This window comes from Pleurodeles waltl, chromosome 10 (assembly GCF_031143425.1).
Source record: "Pleurodeles waltl isolate 20211129_DDA chromosome 10, aPleWal1.hap1.20221129, whole genome shotgun sequence".
In the NCBI taxonomy this organism is placed as follows: Eukaryota; Metazoa; Chordata; class Amphibia; order Caudata; family Salamandridae; genus Pleurodeles; species Pleurodeles waltl.
The window spans coordinates 571,746,128-571,766,162 of record NC_090449.1 but is presented as its reverse complement, the minus strand read 5'-3'; the positions used below and the strand labels follow the sequence as shown (position 1 = coordinate 571,766,162).

General features: G+C 44.8%; 1 protein-coding gene across 2 annotated transcripts in view; it reads left to right on the top strand.

The window, feature by feature from the left end:
- Positions 1 to 20,035, top strand: part of CCDC13 (coiled-coil domain containing 13) — a 527,643-nt gene that overhangs the window by 402,317 nt on the left and 105,291 nt on the right. For both annotated transcript variants that reach the window (XM_069211020.1, XM_069211021.1), the window contains exon 11: positions 5,660 to 5,802. In XM_069211020.1, coding sequence (XP_069067121.1) covers positions 5,660 to 5,802 — 143 coding nt within the window. The remainder of the gene's footprint in view (positions 1 to 5,659; positions 5,803 to 20,035) is intronic.

The window sequence follows — 20,035 nt, the reverse complement described above, 5'->3', positions numbered from 1 at the left end:
CAGGTTGAGGCAACATGTTTTACTTGCCTATCTATGGAAAGTTCCAGCTCCAAGTATACCCACACATTTTTTATCTCCTTGAAAGGGGGAGGCCAGACAGACCAGAAAGGAGGCCAGATGTCCAGTGGCAAAAGGCTTGGAATGCAAGAGTGTTTTATCCAAAGTACCTCTGTTTCTTTTCTGAATTAAACTTCAAGGGGTTTTGTTTTGACCATGCTAGACCGCCATCATACATTGATGAAAAGGTTCACAAAGGTTGGCACCTTTTTTAGCCAAAGAAATGGTTGGCTGAGTATCATCAGCATTATTCATACACCACATAGCTAATTGTTTTAGTAGTTTCATCAATGGGTACATATAGATATTAAAGAATGTCGGGCTCAGTGCTGACCTCTGAGGTACTCCTTGTAGTGGAGTCTTCTAAGCTGACACATATGGAGGGAAATAAACTGTCTGTAACCTATTTGCTAAATAGGACACACACCTGTCTAAAAGCCCGTCTCAATCCCAGATCTCTGCTGTCTGGCAAGAAGGATGGTATGAGATACTGTATCAAAAGCTGCAGACATATTTAACAGCACTAGGGCTTGAGGCTCTGCTTCAACTATCAACCTTTGAAGGACACCCACCACTGCCTGCAGGGCAGTCTCTATGCTGTTTGAATGGTGAAACCCTGATTGTATAGAATTTGTAGCCAACAACTCCGATAGGAGTTGACTAACATGTTTTTCCAAGATCTTGATGGCGATTGGTAACAGGGATATCACCTGCCTGTACCTTATGGCCCGCTCTAAACTGACAAAGAAAAGCACTCCAAAGCTTGGAGCAGGAAGTCCTAGGGGGCATATTTATACTCAGTTTGCGCCGAATGTGTGTCATTTTTTTTATGCAAATTCAGCGCAAACTTAACTCCATATTTATATTTTGACGTTAGACACGTCTAACTTCAAAATATAGGAGTTTTTTTTGGATGCGAGCACCTACCTTGTATCAATGAGATGAAAGGTAGGCGTTCCCATCTAAAAAATGGTGCTAGCCGCATATTTATCCCCCATGCTAAAATGATGCACGGGTAGGAGGAGGGGCTAAATAATGGTGCAGAGCTTGCTTTGCACTATTATTTAACGCCTGGGTCAGACCAGTCATTAGGGGACCTGTGGACCCGTTTCCATGGTTAAACACAAGCGAATGGGTCCACAGGTGCCCTCCCTAAGCCCCAGGAACACTCCCACCCAAGGGACACCAGAGGATGGGGGACCCCATCCCAGTATTGATAAGAATTATTTAATTATTTGTTAAAGTGTCATCGGGGCCCTAACTTGGGACCCTCTGCATGGCATAGGGTGCAGTGGCCATGCCCAGGGGACACTTGTGCCCTGTGCTGGCCACTGGGGTGGTTGGCATGACTCCTATCTTTCCTAAGACAGGAGTCATATTTTAGGTGGTTGTGGGCCAGGAAATGGCACTAGTCTGTTTAGAGGCATTTTTTTTGTTGCCTCTAACCAAGCCAGCGTCATTTTTTGGGGCACAACCTCCTCCTTCCCCTCTGCCACCCCCACCCCGCTAGCGTAATTTTAGATGACGCTAGCCCAAGCTGAGCTCCGGCTTGCGCCACTCCATTAATTTGGTGCCCGGCTGGCAATCAGGAATGGCGCAAGCTGGCGCTATACTTTTGGTGTAAAACTGCGTTACTTTTTTGCACCAAAAAGTATAAATTCGGGCCTAGGTTTCTCCTTGTGTATTGAATGAGAATAATTGTGTTTAAGCACCTTTCGACCTAAATGCTCTAACTGAGATGCTATGTTCCAGATGTAAATTTCTTGTGACCGAGAGCCTTGAGCCCTTATGTGATTGATTGAATGCCATTGACTCTGTTCTAGCAAAATTTGCTACTAAGCCAGTGGAATCCATGGCAAGTCATGACACTGAAAGACCTTCAGTATCCACTTCATCAACTTTACCTGCTGTTCTGTCTTTGTAGTAGAACAGGCTACCAGCTAATGATACAGCACAGGTCACATAGGGAGGCATCCTAACCACCCATTATGATCTGGCAGAGTAATGCAAGAAGGTGTATCTACTGCAAGGGCGGATTCCCGCTGAAGCACCAATTTCTTGTAAAGCAGTATTAGCTGTTTAGCTCCCCCGTCTGCGTGCCCTGATGTTCTAGTTATAACAAACGTATCTCCTTTACCCTCGAGGACATCTGAAACTACGGCGCAGTTAAAGATAAAGAGTGCAGTTGGTTGAAATGTAACGTTAAGTTCAATAATTATTGTTATAATTACATTTTGATGGTGAAAAGGGTAGCTTGGGTAGGGCAGCTACACAGGGAATACAATGGCGACTGTTAATAATTAATTTTAGAAATCTCAACCAGGCTGCATGACTACTGGATTCTGCCAATGATGATCTTGTCTTCATCCACAATAAAGCCTTTTCTGCTGTTTTATTTCTGTCGGCACCTGACCCCATTGTCCTTTACTCTAGCCGTTGTATCCCTTCTAGCACTTACACTGTTAGGAGGCCTCCAGTTTTAGAGAAACTTATAACCCAGATAGCTTCTTTTAACCATGTTGCTATTCTCGCAGACTCTATTGATAATTATTGATGGATAACTCATAAATTATGTTATCGGGGGAGGCTGTGACACTATTGAAGAGAATGGAGATTCTCCGGTTTCCAGTGATTGTCCTCACTTACCACCTGTTTCTGTTATCAAACTTATCAGCTGGAATATAGCAGGTCTGGGTGTTAAATTGTTTGTGGAACCTTGACAAAACCAATTAAGAAATATGATATGGTCGTCATTCAAGAGACTTGGATGCCTTCAGAGGTTTTCTTCAAAGATCACTAATGTTTTTGTAAACCTGCATCGCCCTTTCCTGTGGGTGGGGCATGCAGTGATCTTACTACCTGGATCAAGGCCACTTTAAACTGTTCCATTACTCCTATAGATGTGTCCTGTAATTTGATGCAGGCTTTTTATCTCCTCTGGGCCAACTGTTTGTTTTTTCCTGATCATCTTTTCTAATGATGATGTTTCTAATAGGGCCAATAAACATTTTAATTTGTTGTTTGATTTTATCACCGAAATTAGCACTGAGCACTTTACTGTATAACTGCCTTTCAAGGGATTTAATGCTAAACTGAATCTAGGGGATTTTAATGCTAAACTCTGAACTTCGAATTTGTCCAAAGTTTTCAAATCGCTGTTGTCTAGGGTTGAAGTCATGAGATTGCATGTACAGATGTAAGGGGAGGAACAGCTGTATAATAGGTTGCCTCAATTTGATTTGTGTAACTTGTTGGTTTGGGGCCCCATGGAGTCCCTACTTTTATTGGTAAAGGCTGTTGCACAACAATTGATTATATTTTTACCTGTAGGGCAATTTTAATATTTTGTGGGAGGCAGCTGTTAGACCGCAAATGTTTAGTGACCATAACCCTCTTGAAGTTACTTTAACAATCAATCTTTGTGGGTTGTGCAAACCTCAAGCCAGGGGAAATCAGTGGGCTCACCAACAAAAACAGCGATTGCAGATTGTGTATTTATGATATTTCCTGAACCGTTTAGTTAAAGACAACTCTGATATTGTGGGTTTTTGTCTATCAAAGAACTCTGCGCACTGCGATATTATTGTTGCCTTTGTTTCATTGGGCCTCTGTATAATGGATATGCTGGTAAAGTCAGCCCTCACCAATGGTGATGTGCCCCCTGGGTGGTTAAATCTGTGTGTAAATCTGCAAATGCCAATCTCAGGACCGCTTTGAAATGTATCTTTCGCAATAAGGAGGAAGTAAAACAAAGTAGGGGGGACTATAGAAAGGTCCGAATTAAACGTAACACTGACCTGAATATGGAGGTCGGAGAACATCTGGCGACCTCTTGCAAGTTATCTATGCTTTTTGGAAAATAGTGAACTGCAATGAATTATCTAAGGCGTCAATTCAGGCTTTGGCACAGAATATTGCTCCATTGCAAGTCTTTCTTTCAGGCAGTAGAGCACCAGGTGAACATAAGGCTAAGGAAAACACAAGCATCCTTACATGTGCGGAAGAATGTTGAAATATTCATTGTTTTTCGAAGTACAAATTGACTTGGAAAATGATTGTCCCTTTAATTCCTAATGTGGTAACAGATGTTTAGCTAAAGCAATATATTCAGTTGGCAGCTTTCTGTCCACTTCTGAGTCTATCTACTACGGTGGAGAGGCTTCACTGACTGGATCCAGAAAGAGGTCTAGGCCATTTTGTTTCTAGACTTGACTTCTTCCAAGGGTATGACTTTTAGAGATAAGAAAATTAAAAGATAGTGCTATACAAAGAAAATTGCTATGAAGTGACCAACACAAAACCGTGATATCACTCACACTGAGTGTATGAGGGTGGGCCAAGTGCAGTTGTAGCACCTCCTTAATGAGTCTCTTCATTTTTTTTAATGTAAAATTATGTTCACCTAAAATCTTTTTGTACATTCACAGCTGGGGAAGCCCGGGGACCCTCGCTACCATGTCCTTGTTCTCAATCCTATACCTGTTTCACCTGTCTGTCTCACCCTATACCTCTCTCAATATATCCTCTACCTTGTCTCTCTGACTCATCCAAAACCTCATTCTACCACTGTGATCTCCAAAATAACCCTTTCTAGCCTCTTCCCGCCTCTTTTCCTCCTGACTCACCCCAACCCTCAGTTTACTACTATGATTTCCCAAAGAAACCTTTCCAAATTCTTCCCTCCTGAATCCCTCCTTTGACTCATCACAAACCTCTTTTTACTACTATGATCTCCCTAATCCTTTTCTGCAGACTCTTCCCTCCTCCATCTCTCCTTTTACTCATCCCAAATCTACTATGATCTCCCAAATAACACGTTCTAAATTCTTCCCTCTCCTATCCCTCCATTATGCTTTTCAATCCAACTAACAGACTCATGCTATCACCGCTCAAATTAACTCTGATTTCCCTATATTAATCCACCATTAATCCTTTTGGGTTCCGGAGTAGCGTGCTACTCACTGAAAATCGGTTTGACGCCTTGTCAGGGGTAGTAAGCAGTATATAATTATAATTTACAATTACATCTGTACCACAAAAGAATAATTGTACATTCTGTTAGGGTTATAATGGCCACTGCTGATTTTTTTGAGAGGCGCACAGCTGTAGGCTACATCAATAACGAGGAAGCTACTTAATCTTCTCCACACACTTGACAAACATTATTGTCTGGTATGAGGAACCTGGACTAAGGCATGGTGATATTGGTAGTTAAGCATTTATCCTTTTTGATTATTTAAGATCCCTAAACCACAATGATTTGCTGTTGCTGGGGTATTAATAAATGAAAGAGTCTGCAAAATGAGTGTTATAATTTAGAGACTGTAGAGTGAGCTTAGTATTCATCAGAAGCAATTATCTCAACGATAAACCACATCTCTCTTCAAATATTTAAAGATATTTCCATTGCAGTGCTTTGAGAGGACGCCCATACCTAAAAATGTAGTGGAGAACGAGTCAAATAAAAATATTAATATGGTGGTTATCCTTTACATTCCCATAAACATATCAGAAAGGGTAACTAAGAGAGTGAGCGTCTTGTTTGGCTGCAGCTTCACGACAGCTACAAAAATAATGCAGTTTTTTTGTTTTGTCAACACAGCATCCAAATGCAGAAAGGTCAAGCGAGGGACCTAGCATTAGTACCCGGGAGGCTGCACGAGATTGCAGACACCAGGAAGTGCTTACAGCAATCAGGCCTCCATCTGCGGGAGGAGATCATAGTGGACGAATGGGATCTGGACGGTAAGAGAAAAAGCAGTTTGATACTTAAATTAAGCTTCAGGTTCCCATACAAAGAAAATGTTAATTGGAGAATACTTTTCATAATTAACAAATGGAACTCTCATGTATATCTGATTTTAAACTACTTTAAACATAGTCCCAATCCTGTGTGCAGATGTATGCCCACTGTGAATTTCATGGATGACGAGCAACCATTATTCATAGACAGTGCATGCCGGCACTCTGTGCCTGCCTTGACAGTGTTGTGTCAGCACTATCTGGCATGAACACAGAGAAAGGATAAGCCTTTCTCACAGGAGACATTGTATTTCATCTCTATGTGAAGTCAAGAATTGAGAAATGGGGCATGTGAAGAGAGTGTACAAGCGTTCTCCCTTGTAGACAATTGGGCAACAAAGTACCATGTTTAGGAGCCCTCCCCCTCCATAATAGAAGTCATCCTTCCTGGGCATATGCAAAGCTGAAAGCAATTTGTGGCAAAACTAAGTGCCTGCTTGTTACTTATAAAAACGGCATAGAGTTCTTGTGGGCTTTGGAAGAGGGGCCATATATTAGAAGGCTTTCTAGGACAGAATCTAGACATTTTCCCTAGACTGTGTAGCACTATCTGATAGAGACTTCTAGCTGCAGATTCCTTACCTTTATATTCTCCCTAGGCATCAGACTGGATCCGGAAGATTTTTTCGTGAGCAGTACCCCTGGATGCAGGTAGGTGGAGTCGATCAGCTCTGCATCCGTCGTTGGCGTCACCGAAAATTACATTGCGGTTCCTATATAGGCATCATTCATGTGCGCCAACTTCAGTTTTTTTCTTTTGGTGCCAATCAGTGCCGGTCCTAGAGAAGAGCTACCCCTCAGTCATTTCTTGGCTTGTCCTTTTTGACAAACTTTTTTGAGGTATTTTTCTCCTGTTGTGTCAAGATGTCGTCACGTAAGACGGGTTTTAAGCCCTGCAGATCCTGTCATTGGGCGATATTGGTGACCTTGTCTGTTTGTGGTGTCAGGAGCGCGTCCCAAAGTAATGCTTTGAATGCAAATGAAGGCTCTGAGGGAGCGGTTCCTAAAGCTGATGTCAGCCCAGAAAACGACTCCATGCAGGTCAAGGTCCTTGTAGAGAGGAAACTCCCCGGGACTGGTTTTGGAGTCCCAAGTCATTGTCGTTCCTCTCCAAGTCCTCGGGCACTCGAGTAAGTCGAGACACAAGAAGAAGAGCAAGAAGTCGAAGCGATCTTTGAATTCTCCCCATCCATCGACTAACACAATGAGGGAGTATAGGAATTTTAGGCCTCATTCTTCAGAACTTGCGCTTGGACTGAGCCCTGCGCCTTCCAGATTTTCTAGGAGCCGGAGCAACTCCTGCCCATGTTAAGTCATTTTATGAGGCCATGCGCCTCATTTTTGGGCAGTCTGAACCTGTCAGCACACCTTTGAGCCTTGCGGGATCAGAGAGGGCCCCATCGGGTTTTGCGCCGATGAGCACCCAAGGATCCAGTCCTGGATCCGGACCGGCATCATTTGTACCACCTCAAAGTCCCCAAGCGCCAGTCCTGATGCAGATGCTTCCAGCGTCTCAGAGACTTCTGGCATTGCCACCTCCCGTGTCATCCCCAACTCTGACACGAAACCGGATGGGAGTCATCCGACGCCAACAGGACCTTTGCCTCCTAGATCGGATCCTGAGCTTTATTCTGTTGGGCTAGGCCTTGAGGAGGGCTGGTAGGGGTCGCTGGACAGCCTTATGAGGAGGAAATGTACTAGCATGAGGATTTGGGTGAAGGCAGTGGACTGGACAGATCTCCAGATTCTGGTATTCTTTCTCCCACTACCATGGCTATGGCGGAGGGAGCCTCTTACGCAATGGTGGTGTGGAGGGCAGCTCAGGTTCTGGACCTTCAGGTACCCTTGGTGGCAGTCAAGACTAATCTCTTGACAGAGGTGCTGCAACCGGGAAATTCAATATCTGAACCCTTGCTCCTGTTCATTGATGCCTTCAAGGGACGTCCTTTTGGGTACCTGATCCAAACCCAGCACAGGGGCTCCCGTGAATAGGATGATTGCCTGCCGCCATAGCCCCACACTTGGTGACCCAACCTTCCTCATGCAACACCTCACCCCTTAGAGCTTGGTGGGCCAAGCGTCAATTTCCCACGCACATTCCCTGCTGCTCTCCCAGATAGGGAATCCAAGAGGCTGAACTCATTTTTAGGAAGAAGATGTTTTCTTCTGCCAGCCTGGCATTGCGGTCCGTAAACACTACATGCCTTTTGGGCCGTCATTGCCACACTCTGTGGGACATGGTTGCGGAGTGCTGTCAGAGGACCCAGAACAGGCCCAAACTGTACCCGAACTGTTGCCGATAGGAGAGACGCAGTACACTTCACTATCTGATGTAGACTGGACACAACCAACTTGCTTGGCAGAGCTGTTTCAATGACAGTGGCCCTGAGGCAGCACGTCTGGCTGAGAACGTCTGGCTTTTCGGGGGATGTCGAAGCTTCCCTTATGGACATGCCCTTCAATGGCTCTCTTTTCTTCAGCGATAAGGCAGATTAGGCGCGTGAGCACTTCAAGGATTCTTCATCTACGGTCAGGTCCTTGGGCCTCGCGGTGGCCCCTCGTCCCCCGAATCTGCCTTTTGTTCCATTTGTGGCTACGGAAGGGGCTTCCAACCGCAGCAATTCATGTTCAACCACCATGCTGCGCATGCTGGCCAGCCTCTGCGTGGACAAGGGTGTGGGACCCAGCAACCTCGTGGGTCAGGTGGCCAGCGGTCTGGCCAGTCTGCCACCCACCATCCCCCTCAGCCTCTAACCCTCCTAGTCTGTCTCTCTACCACCATGGACAGCCAGTTAGCAGCAGGATTCTGCCCACTAGCAGTCCATTACCTTGGACAGGTAGGTTTTGCAGGTTGTCCAAAGTGGCTACTCCCTTCCCTCTGAGACTACTCCTTCCTCCATGCCACTATCTCATGACCTGATGATGGAGGATCATTTGTCCCTTTTCCCGAGGAAGTTGAGACTCTTATGTCCAAGGAAGCCATAGATAGGGTTCCAGTGCTAGAAATAGGCTGTGGTTGTTCTTCCCGCTATTTTATGGTTTCCAAAACGGACAAGGGTCTTCACCCTATTCTAGACCTATGAGCCCTCAATCTCCTCTTCAAGAAGGAGAGGTTCAAAATTGTCACTTTGGCTTGGATCTCGTCTGCCCTAGACCCAGGAGTTTGGATGGTAGTGTTGGACTTGCAAGACATTTATTTCCATGTACCTGACTTGCCTGGTAGGCCAAGTGTACTTTCAGTGCACAGTGCCTTTCCTTTGCCTTACCAGCACCCCTTGTGTGTTCACCAAGGTGATGGTGGTGGTTGCAGATCATCTGTGGAGATCAGGGATGTGAGTCTTCCCCTGTCTCGAAGACTGGCTGTTGAAGGCGGACTCACCCCAGGCTGTCATCTCCCACCTCCAGACTACAGCGAACCTTCTGCATTTACTAGGGTTCACTGTAAATGTGCCATAGTCACACCTGACTCCCTCTCAGATGCTTCCTTTCATTGGGGTTGTTCTTGAAACAGTCCAGTTTCAGGCTTGTCCTCCGAGCGGCGAGTCCAGAATATTCAGGTTATAACACCAATGTTTCAGTCTCTATCCTGGATTTCAGGGAGACTGACTCTGAGGCTGTTGGGACCCATAGCCTCCTGCATCCTGCTGGTAGCACATCCAGTAGGTGCAGCATCAGGGGAATCTCTTTGCCATTGCTGAGATCACAGGGGGTCCTGCAGAAGTTCGGCACTGGTGGCTAACGAACCATGATTGAGTCAGAGGCAGATCGGTCTTCTTTCCCAACCGGATTCAAGAGTAGTGAAAGGTGCGTCACTCCTGGGATGGGGCAACCATCTGGGAGAGATGGAGATTATAGGAATCTGGTATCTGGCGGAAATGGGACTCCACATCAACCTGCTGCAGTTCCAGGCGATCTGACTGGTATTGAAAGTCTTCATTTCTTTATTAAGGGAAATATAGTGGAGCACAGACACCCCCACCACAACGTGGTACTTAAATAAACAGGGAAGGGTGGGATCGTAGACTCTTTGTGAAGAGGCTCTACGCCTCTGGACGTGGCTGAAACAGCAGGGCATATCCCTGGTGGTTCAACATCTGGTGGGTTCTCTGAGCACCAGAGCAAATTCCCCAGAAGATGCCTAGCAGATCACAATTGGCGTCGCCACCCGGAGGTGGCGCAAGGTTTCTTTCAGCAATGGGGAGAGCCTCATTAGATCTGTTTGCCTCCGTGAGAATGTGCAATGTCAGCAGTTTTGCACACTGGGGATTCCAAGGCGGCACTGACTCTGGGAATTCAGGCCTCCTGCATGCCCTTCCACCCATATCACTCCTGCCCAAAGTTCTCAAGAAGATCAGAAGTGACCAGGTCGAAGTAAATCCTTATGGCTGCGGACTGGGCATGGAGGGTATCCTGAGCTGCTGAGCATGTCCATAGATCATCTGATCAACTGCCCTTCTGGAAGCCCTTCTATTGCAGCCGCAGGGGAGGATTCTTCACCCGAACCTGCCCACTCTCTGCCTTCATTTGCAGAGATTGAGCAGCGGCAGGTGACATCTTTTGACCTTCCTCCCGAAGTCTGTATTATCATCTTGGCAGCCAGGCATCCCTCCTTCAAAATGGTATATGCCTGTTGTTGGACGAAATTTGTGGCATGGTGTACAGCCAAGTCTGTTGATCCCCTTTCACCCCCTATTTCTTTGGTTCTACTGTTCATTCTTTCCCTTGCCCAGCAGGGTTCTGCTTTGGGCACTCTTAAGAGCTATTTATCTGCTAGTTCTGCCTTTTTGCAGTTGCTTGATGAACCTTTCTTGTTTAGGTCTCCTATTGTACATAGGTTCCTCAAAGGTCTTACACAACTCTTCCCTCTTTCGCCATTCATTATGCCCCAGTGGAATCTTAATTTGGTTCTGATGTTTTTGATGTGCCCACCTTTCGAGCCTCTTCAGAACTGGTCCCTCAGGCTTCTCACATTGAAAACATCTTTCCTTGTCGCAATTACATCTGCCCGCAGAGTGAGTGAGCTGCATGCCTTATCATCTAAGCCACCCTACCTTTCTATCTATCCTGACAAAGTGGTGCTTCCCATCAGGGCCTCTTTTCTGCCAAAAGTAGTCACACCTTTTCATGTAGGCCAATCAGTTGCCTTGCCTACTTTTTCCAACCCCCCCCCCTTACATTTAAGGAAGAGGAGAGACTTCCCCGCCTGGATCCAAAAAGAGCACTGGGATTCTACCTTGATCAAACAAAAGTGTTCCAGGTGGACAACCAAGTCTTCATGGGGTATGTGGGTGCGAAGATAGGTCGGCTGGTGCAGAAGTAAACCATCTCTTGTTGGGTCATGCTCTGCATCAAGATCTGATATGCGCTGGCCAAAAAGCAACCCACTGAGGGCTTGCAAGCTCATTCCACCAGAGCTAAAGCTACAATTACTGCATTAGCATGCTGAGTTCCGGTGCTGGACATCTGCCAAGCAGCAACGTGGGCAACACTATTGCCTGGACAGTCAGGTCCTTAGGAACAGGCACTTTGCCCATTCGGCCCTGCATGACTTTATAGTTTAAAATTGGTTCGCAGACCCATCTCTGGGGATGGTATTACTTGGGTATCTCTTCAAAGGTAGGGAATCTGCAGCTAAAAGTCTCTATCAGATGGAAAAGTTATTTAGCTTTGGGAACACCTTATCTGGTAGAGACAATATCTAGCTAAAGATTCCTTATTGACTCACCCATCCTCCACGCTCTGCGAACTGAGTTTTAGGGGCAGGGACTTACTTTCAGGGCCCTAGCTTTGACACACCAGTGGTCAGTGTTCTTTATGGCTCCGTTCTTATGGCATGGAAAGTCATCTAAAGCGCATCTGGGTGGCGCCTCTATAGGAACTGCGACATCAGTTTTGGTGTGAATGATGCCGACAATGGACGTGGAGACGATCAACGCCACCTACTGGCTCACAGGGGTACTGCTCATGAAAAATCTTCCGGACCCAGTCTGATGCCTAGGGAGCATTCAAAGGTAAGGAATCTGTAGCTAGACTCTAACAGATAAGTAAGGTATCTTCAGGTCCATTCCCACTTTCCATTTGGGTTTGGAGATCTCAAACAACCATTTTGACACTAAATAGATCAAGATTCTGCTTCTGGGCACTCTATGTAGCTGTACTGAGAATCTGAACATGTCTCCGTCCATTTAAACTCATCCTCATTCTGATGTGGTGATTCGAAGGTTGTACTACAGGTGCGCTCGTAGTTCACATTGAATTAAGTCACAACACTTGAATAGGCCTGCACATGTGGGGCACCCTTCACAATATTTATGACTTTAGTGAAGATTCATATGATGTAGAAGTAAGATAACTTTTCCTTTTTGGTGTGGGTGTTCTCTATTGCAGTTCCTTTCTGATAACGCATTTGAAATTCTTTCTTCCTACCCCCTGCAGTTCTATTTAACCACTTCTTGGTGCATCAGACGTCTGCATTGAAAATCATTAGATTGTTGAGAGAAGGGTCTCTTCTCAAGTAGGGGCAGATGCCAGCAAATCTTGATTTTCAGCTTTAGTACCCTCCATTACGAAGGCACAAGAAGTGTTAAATAGTTAGTATAGATAAGTAAAGGCCCTTGTCAGATCTACCTTTTTCACTAGCTAGATTAAGTTTGCTGAGTTACAGCCTCCATTCCGGAGCAGCACTTAGGAGCGGTTGTGGCTTCAGTCTTATTTCCTCACCAGGGGCCATATGTACAAAAATGAGGGATTGCGATTCTTACTGAATCTCAATTAGGAAATCACAGTTCCTAATGCATGAAAATGTACAGGCTTGAAATAGTGATTACTAGTGGCTCGCAAATTGACCTATCTCATTAATAGTAAAGTGACCCATTAGGAACTGCAGCCATCACAGGCATGGTGGCCCGCTGCCGTGATCAGCAGACCACCATATCTGTGATCCGTTTTTAGTAAAACATTTTCTTTTTTGAAAGGCAGCCTGTTTTCCTTGAAGGAAATGGGGACGCTGTTCCACATTCAAAATGAAATATTGAACTTTCATTTTTAACTTGTAGGCAGTGCTCCCTGGGACCACTCCCTACTCTTAAAAAATATTTGTTCCAACATTCGGAAAGGGTCCAGTGGGGACCCCTTCCCATTTGCGATTGGTTACCACTACCTTTGAAGTGTCATAAAAAAATTAATGTTTGGTGGCTTTAATTCAGTTGCAAAATATTCATACATAGCACTGCAATTCTGTATTTGGGAGAGACGGCCTAAACACGCCCCTTCCAAGTACAGAATCCCTAAACACAAATTGTGATTCGGTAACATGTTACTGAATCACAGTTTGTGCTTTGTACATATGAAAAAGCATTTTTTCAACCATAAGAATGGTTTGTACATCTTGCCCCAGATTTTGAAATGGCTGGCACTGCACCAGAGTCTCTGCTCTAGTCCTAGATTCTGGAAATTGTGAGCATGCAGAAGATACCAGCGTGTATCTGCTCAGAACTCCATCATTTCGACACCGACTAGTCCCCTAATCAGAAAGGTTGGCTGCATAGTGGGCACCTCAAGGCTTCTGATGAAGAACAGTTGGGCTTTGAATTAGAGCAGAAATCTTATGTTGATTCTGATCATTGTGTAGAATTACAAACATGCTGTCATGTCTACTGGTTTCTAATTCCTTTCTTGATGCCTTGAATACCAAGCTGAGTGCTCCTTTGGAACCATCATCATCCCAGACACATGTGGTACTGATACTGATACTGCTGCCACCACCAGCCCTTCCTACAGTGCCTCTTATGTAGCTACCAGTCCTGCTGTCAATGACCCCATTTCCTCTCTGGGACCCATCAACAACTGCTCTGTTGCCTTTACCAGCTTAGTTTCCAGACACCGTAGCAATACCACCAGGCATAGATGAGGCTCCCACTGACCGTTTCTGAGGTCACCTTATTGGAAGAAGTTGCCCTTGGTTGACCAAGAATTGAACCTTAGTGTTAGGTAAATACTTTTTGCACCCTCCTAGGAGCAATGAACGAAACACACAATACAAAGAAGTTGCCCAGGAAGAAAATTAAATGTATATGTAGGTACATTAGCATGTTTGCTGGTCAACAAGGAAGAAGAGCAAACATGAAAACGGTGTGCGTAATACAAACAGGCTTCTTCTTCCCTGAGTGACTGGTTTGTGAGCCTTATATGCAGTACGGAAACGCAACCTAAGCTCCGCTGAAAGGTCACAGTGCCAAACATGGGCAAGCATAGAAATGCAACATAGGCATGGTGCCAAATATACAGAAATGCAGTGTAGGCTTAAAGGAACAAGCAGATGAGCAAACCTAACGTGGATGTCAGGAAAAGCAAAGTGACCTCTAAATGGGCTTGTGAAGCTTGCCCAGGCAAGGTCAGATTTGGAAGCCACTGCAGCTCCGGGCAGTTTGTTACAGTGAGAAGTGAGATAGTTTAGGTGAGAACTATATCCAAGTATGATATCTATGTACTGCATACATATGGATATATATGTATATATATTTTCCCCAACAGTTATTGCCAGTACCAGTGAGGATGAGGAGGTTTTGCATATGGTGCTTATCTATAGCAAATTAGGGTTTGCCCACCAATATGACTATTTGCCCTCTGGAAAATGAGTGTACTTGTATGTTGGACTTGTGCATCCTCTTTTTTAAATATAGCACAGCTTGCTATTTAGCTACAGGCACCCTGAAACCATACTATATGTTTGATCACTCTGGACAATAAATGCCTGTTGTCCAATTACACTTTCATCTTCTTTTCAGGCATCTGCTCTGCTCAGTCTGTTGTGGTGATGGCAGTATCCATGAAAGGTAAATCACCATTCTTCCTCATGGACAAATAGACAAAATGTCTTGAGCCAAAAAAAACAGTACCAGCCCCTTAGTCTTTTTTTCATGTGAGCAAATTGTACCTCTGGTATGAATTCAGCCACTGTGTTCTGACTGTGTTCATAAGGTAGCACAGTCAGAACTGTAGAATGCAGACTCCTCTGCATGGGGAAGGATGCATGGTAGCAGAAGATGCAGACAGCCTGGTATCTCATTGATACCATTTCCATACCTCAAGCGCTGGTCCCTATGTGCTCCGGCAAGCTTGGCTGAAGTCTTTAGACCTAAAGCCCAACCTTAAGTCCTCGACTTCCCATTCAGTAGAATGACCCTCTTTAAACTCGCCAATGACCAGGTTTTCCACCATTCCACAATGGTTGTCACTGCCATATCAATGAGTACTATCTAAGAAGTCCTTACTGGGCCTCAATCATCCTTTCAGTAGGCAAAAGCACTCAGCTTTCTATCCCATTCAGCCCACTTCACCAAACAAAATCAAAAACAGGGCTCAGGTGTTATTTGTTTGAGGGGATATTAACAGTTTTATTGTATTGTATCAAATATGTGTATTTGCTATTTTCTAATTAATTGATATATTTGTTTACATTACTACATTTAACATTCAACCCACAAAACTTAACACCTTTGCTGCAAGGCCTTTTCCCCCCTCCTGTGCCGAACCTTTGTTTGGCTATTTGGGCTAGTTCGTGCCCAGGCCCTCATAACCTTTTGTTCACATAAGCTATCCATACCAAATTTGCGTCCTTTTTTCTAACTTTCTGGGGATTCTAAAGATACCCAGAGTTTGTGGGTTCCCTTTGAGGAGACCAAGAAATTAGCCAAAATAGAGCTAAAATTTTGTTTTTTTGAGAAAAATAGGAAAAATGTGCTGCAGCAGAAAGAATCTGTTTTTTACCCTACAAATGGCATCAACAAAGGGTTGGCGATGCTAAAATTACCATCTTCCCAGCTTTCAGAAACAGGGAGACTTGAACCAGAAAACCAAAGTTTTGGCTTTTTACTGGGACATACCCCATTTTTACATTTTTTGTGCTTTCAGCCTCCTTCCAGTTAGTGACAGAAATGGGTGTGAAACCAGTATTGGATCCAGGACAGCTAAACATTTCTGAAAAGTAGACAAAATTATGAAGTCAGCAAGGGGTCATTTGTGTAGATCATTCAAGGTTTTCCTATAGAAAGTAGCAGTTGAAATAAACAAATATTGGAATTGAGTTGAAAAAAACAGTCACTTCTGTCTGCGTTTTCCTCTGTAACTTTTTCCAGCTATGGCAGATTTTTGAAAGCAATATACTGGTACGTCTGCTGGACTCTTCTGGTTGTGGCAATATATAGGGCTTGTAGGTTCATCAAGAACCCAAGGTACTCAGAGCCAATAAATGAGCTGCACCTTGCTATGGGTTCTCATTGTGTACTTGGTATAAAGCAAATCATTTGGTAAAATATAGAGTGAAAAATAGGTAACAAGAAACCTGTGTATTTCCGAAATAGGCACAAGATAAGAAGTTTAGAAGCAGTGACTATTTGCAAATCTCTGAATTCAGGGGTCCCCATACTAGCAGTGAGGTATCATTTTACTTGGGAGACCGACGGGAACGCTGGGTGGTAGGAAATTTGCACCGGCATGGTCATCCTACACAGTAAAGTGAGGAAAATGTGCCTTGTTTAGCTAAATTTGAGGTTTGCAGGGGAGTCAGGGTAAGATAATTATGGGGGAACCACGCAAGCCATGCCTCCCTGGATTCCTGGGTGTGGTAGGTTTCCCCAGATGGCTGCCGAGCCCAGGATTAAAAACACAGGTGCCCCTCCCCCCCAACTGAAAAACAGGTAGTTTTGTAATATATAATTTTGATGTGTCCATGTTGTGTTTTGGTCCCTTCCCAGTCATGGGCACTTGGCCCACCCACACAAGTGAGGTATTGTTTTTATCAGGAGACCAGGGGGGAACGGTGGCTAGTAGGAAGTTTCTGGTTTATTTTTGCTTCTAGATAATATGACACAGAAATACAAGAAAAATATGTGATTTTGGTCACATTTTAAAATTTACAGGGCATTGTGGCTAAGAAACTTGTTGGGCTCCACAAGAGGCACACCACCCTGTACTCCACCGGGTGTCTAGTTTTAAACTTATCTAGAGTTGGTACTTTTTCCCTAGAGTAGAAGCGGGCGCGCTACCAAGACTGTTACTTCTGTGATGTTCCAAACACTCACATTGTGAAAAGAAACATCCTTAGGTTTTGTTAAAAAGACCTCTCACCCACCAACCTAGTTGGAGTCATGCATAATCGTTGGGGTCTCACCCCAGACACCGAGCATGTCAGGATTGTGCTTCGACGGCTGATCACAGCGGAGCGGATCTTTTTGGTATAATTTTACTACACTCATATTGGTTGGAATTGCCACAAGGGTGAGTGATGGTTCAGTAGATCAAATTTTATTAACAAGAGATTTCACAAAACTGAAATGCACTGTTAATAACTGAAAGGCCAAAAAACTGAACCAATGACTCACAGCTTGTGAGCTGTAAAGCCACGTCAAGGCACCAACTGCTTTACAGTCCATTCACACACCTTTGATACGTGACATATACAAGACCATTCACACCGCCAGCCGCGGGCCCAGCAACTCTCACATCAACAGACAACACCATTCAAGGGCCCATCACTTTCACACACCCACATACCTGACACAGCATTCACACCAGCTGACGGAATCTGTGGACTTACGTTTGGCTAGCAGTGTGTTGTAGTGACCAACAGCCAGTCACTATGTACACAGCAAGCCACGTGCCACTCCACGCACACCGCCAGCCAAACGCCACTACACCACCCATGTGCTTATTGTAGTCTAAAATGCACACAGGTTTGTGCACTTCAGCAGCCTGACCCCAAACAGTCACAGGTGAAGTACGCTCACAGAACTGCACTGTCCCCTCTCAAGTTTCTTTTACACACAAGCTCCCTTGGATAGCCTTTACGGTTAGAGCGGATTGTGCTACAAGCAACAGGGTCCACTTTGAACAATTCCCTGAACAATTGCACACTAGTGTAGAAGTTATCGAGGTACAAATGGTGACCTTTGTTAAATAGTCATCTACCAAGTTCCCACACAATGTTCTCACTCACTCCAAAAGTGGATGGACAACCAGGGGGGTTAATACTGCAATCTCTACTAGTGTAGACCCAGAAATTATAGACATATCCTATACTACTCAGACGGCATATACAACTTAATTCCATAACCTGCCCTCATTTTGGGAATGTACTGCCTAAAAACCAAACAGCCCTTGAACAGGACCAAAGACTCATCCACAGCTATTTCTTTCCCTGGAACATAGATCTCTGAAAAACGATCAACAAAGTGATCAAGGACAGGCTGAATCTTAAAAAGACTGTCACAATCAGGGTGATTTTGTGCAACGCTAAAACATTATCAACAAGATACAGTATCCGAAGAAGAAGCAAATACCGATTACGACTCATGGTTGCAGGAAAAATAGCCGTTGTCATCAAGGGACTAGTAGACCAATATGAAGACAGTGACGAGTTCCTTAACAGCCCCATTAAAAAAGTTAACCCAAGAACTTTTTTAACTTTTCCAGATTTGTGAGAATCCACCGGGTAGCTCTAAAGTGTGGCCTAAGTCTGACACTGTTGTCCCTCAAATACTGTTCAGCATACAAATTAGTCTACTCAACAATCTCTTCCAAAAATACATCATCCGTAAACAACTGAAAGCAATTGATAGGCAAAAAAGTTGTCTATATTCACTCTATAACCTTGGAGCCCAGTAAAGACAGGCAGCGTCGGCTGCTCCATGTTTTGGGCAACCCAGAGTTCAGTTCTTCCAATGGAAAGCCTTTTATCCCCAGGCTGGTGCACTATTGGCACATCAGTGCCGTCCTCTAAAACAGACACTTCATCCACACTGAGAGTGGCTTCCTCATCAGATGATTTATCTTGGACAGAAAACTCACTGCCAGAATCTTGCACCTCCTCTGCCTCAGATAAGAGTCAGTCTCATAATCATGGTCAGAAGAAAACTCAAAAAGCATACCAATAGCCTGCTGAGCGGTCATCCTCCAGCTAGCCATGATCCTTCTGAATAAAAGTAACGTAACAAATACGCCAACACTTTGTAAAATAAGTAATAAACAGAGTGCGGTTTTATTACAGAGACCTATATACTCAAAACGATACCACTCACTTGCCTGAGACAGCTAGACTCTCCAACCCCTTCTCTGCACAGACATAGCAAGCACCAATAATATCCTACTAAAAAGGAAAAACAAAATAAAATTACACACAAGACAACACAGATATCATTGTGCACAAATAAGAAAATAGTCCAAAAAACGTTATTCTTACCAAACACATGCAACCTCACAAACTGCAGGTCTACCACTGCCACAACCACAAGGAGTAACAGCAAAGAAATCAAAAGGTTTGACTTAGAACAAAAAGGAGAAATAACACATTATGATCACAAATACAAATACTTTGCCAGTCTACAAACACCCCCCCCCCCCACCAAACATTTGCAATTTTTCCCTGGTGTCTAGTGGTTTCTGCCTCCCTTGGGGCAGTTGGGCCTAAGAATATAGCTGATCGGTCCCACAGAGACGCAGAAGCAGCCAAAATATATGCCCCCTACAGAGAGCGACACATGTCTAAGGGGTCACTTCTTGAAAAATGCCAAGGGGGCAGATCGGCCTAAAAAATGGCCTTTCTGCCCCCAAGGGGACAGAAATGGCCAAAATGTATGCTCCATAATTGGGAGCGACCCCTGCCCAAGGGGCCGCTCCCCACGCACACACACAAAATCAGAATCCCGGTATTATTGCTGCACGATCACAACGCCATGCACGATCGTGCAGCTGGAATACGTTTCAAAGAGACACAGAGGGAAAGGAAAACTCTTTCCTTTCCCCCTGTGCCTCTCTGAAACCCCGCACCCCTCCCAGGAGCTAAAACTCACCTCCTTCTCGATTTGGTGCTGGAAACTAGTGGCTTCCAGCGCCAGCTGCACCATCTGAAGATGTCAGTGCGTGCGGTGTGCACTGATGTCGTCAGATCGCTGGGGTGGGCTTGGGGGGTGAGGTGGGGGTGTCCGGCTGTCAGCGTAATGTCTTCTGCTGCCATTCCCGCTGGGGGGGTTGTGGGTTGGTGGCCCAAGGGGGGAGTGCCGGTGCTTCCCCTGTGGGTCAATGCCAGGAAGTAACGCTGTTCCACATGATGTAACAGTTTTGTCCGTGGCATACAATGGGCTAAACCTTTGTGTTTTCCAGTTGATCTAATGCAAGAAGT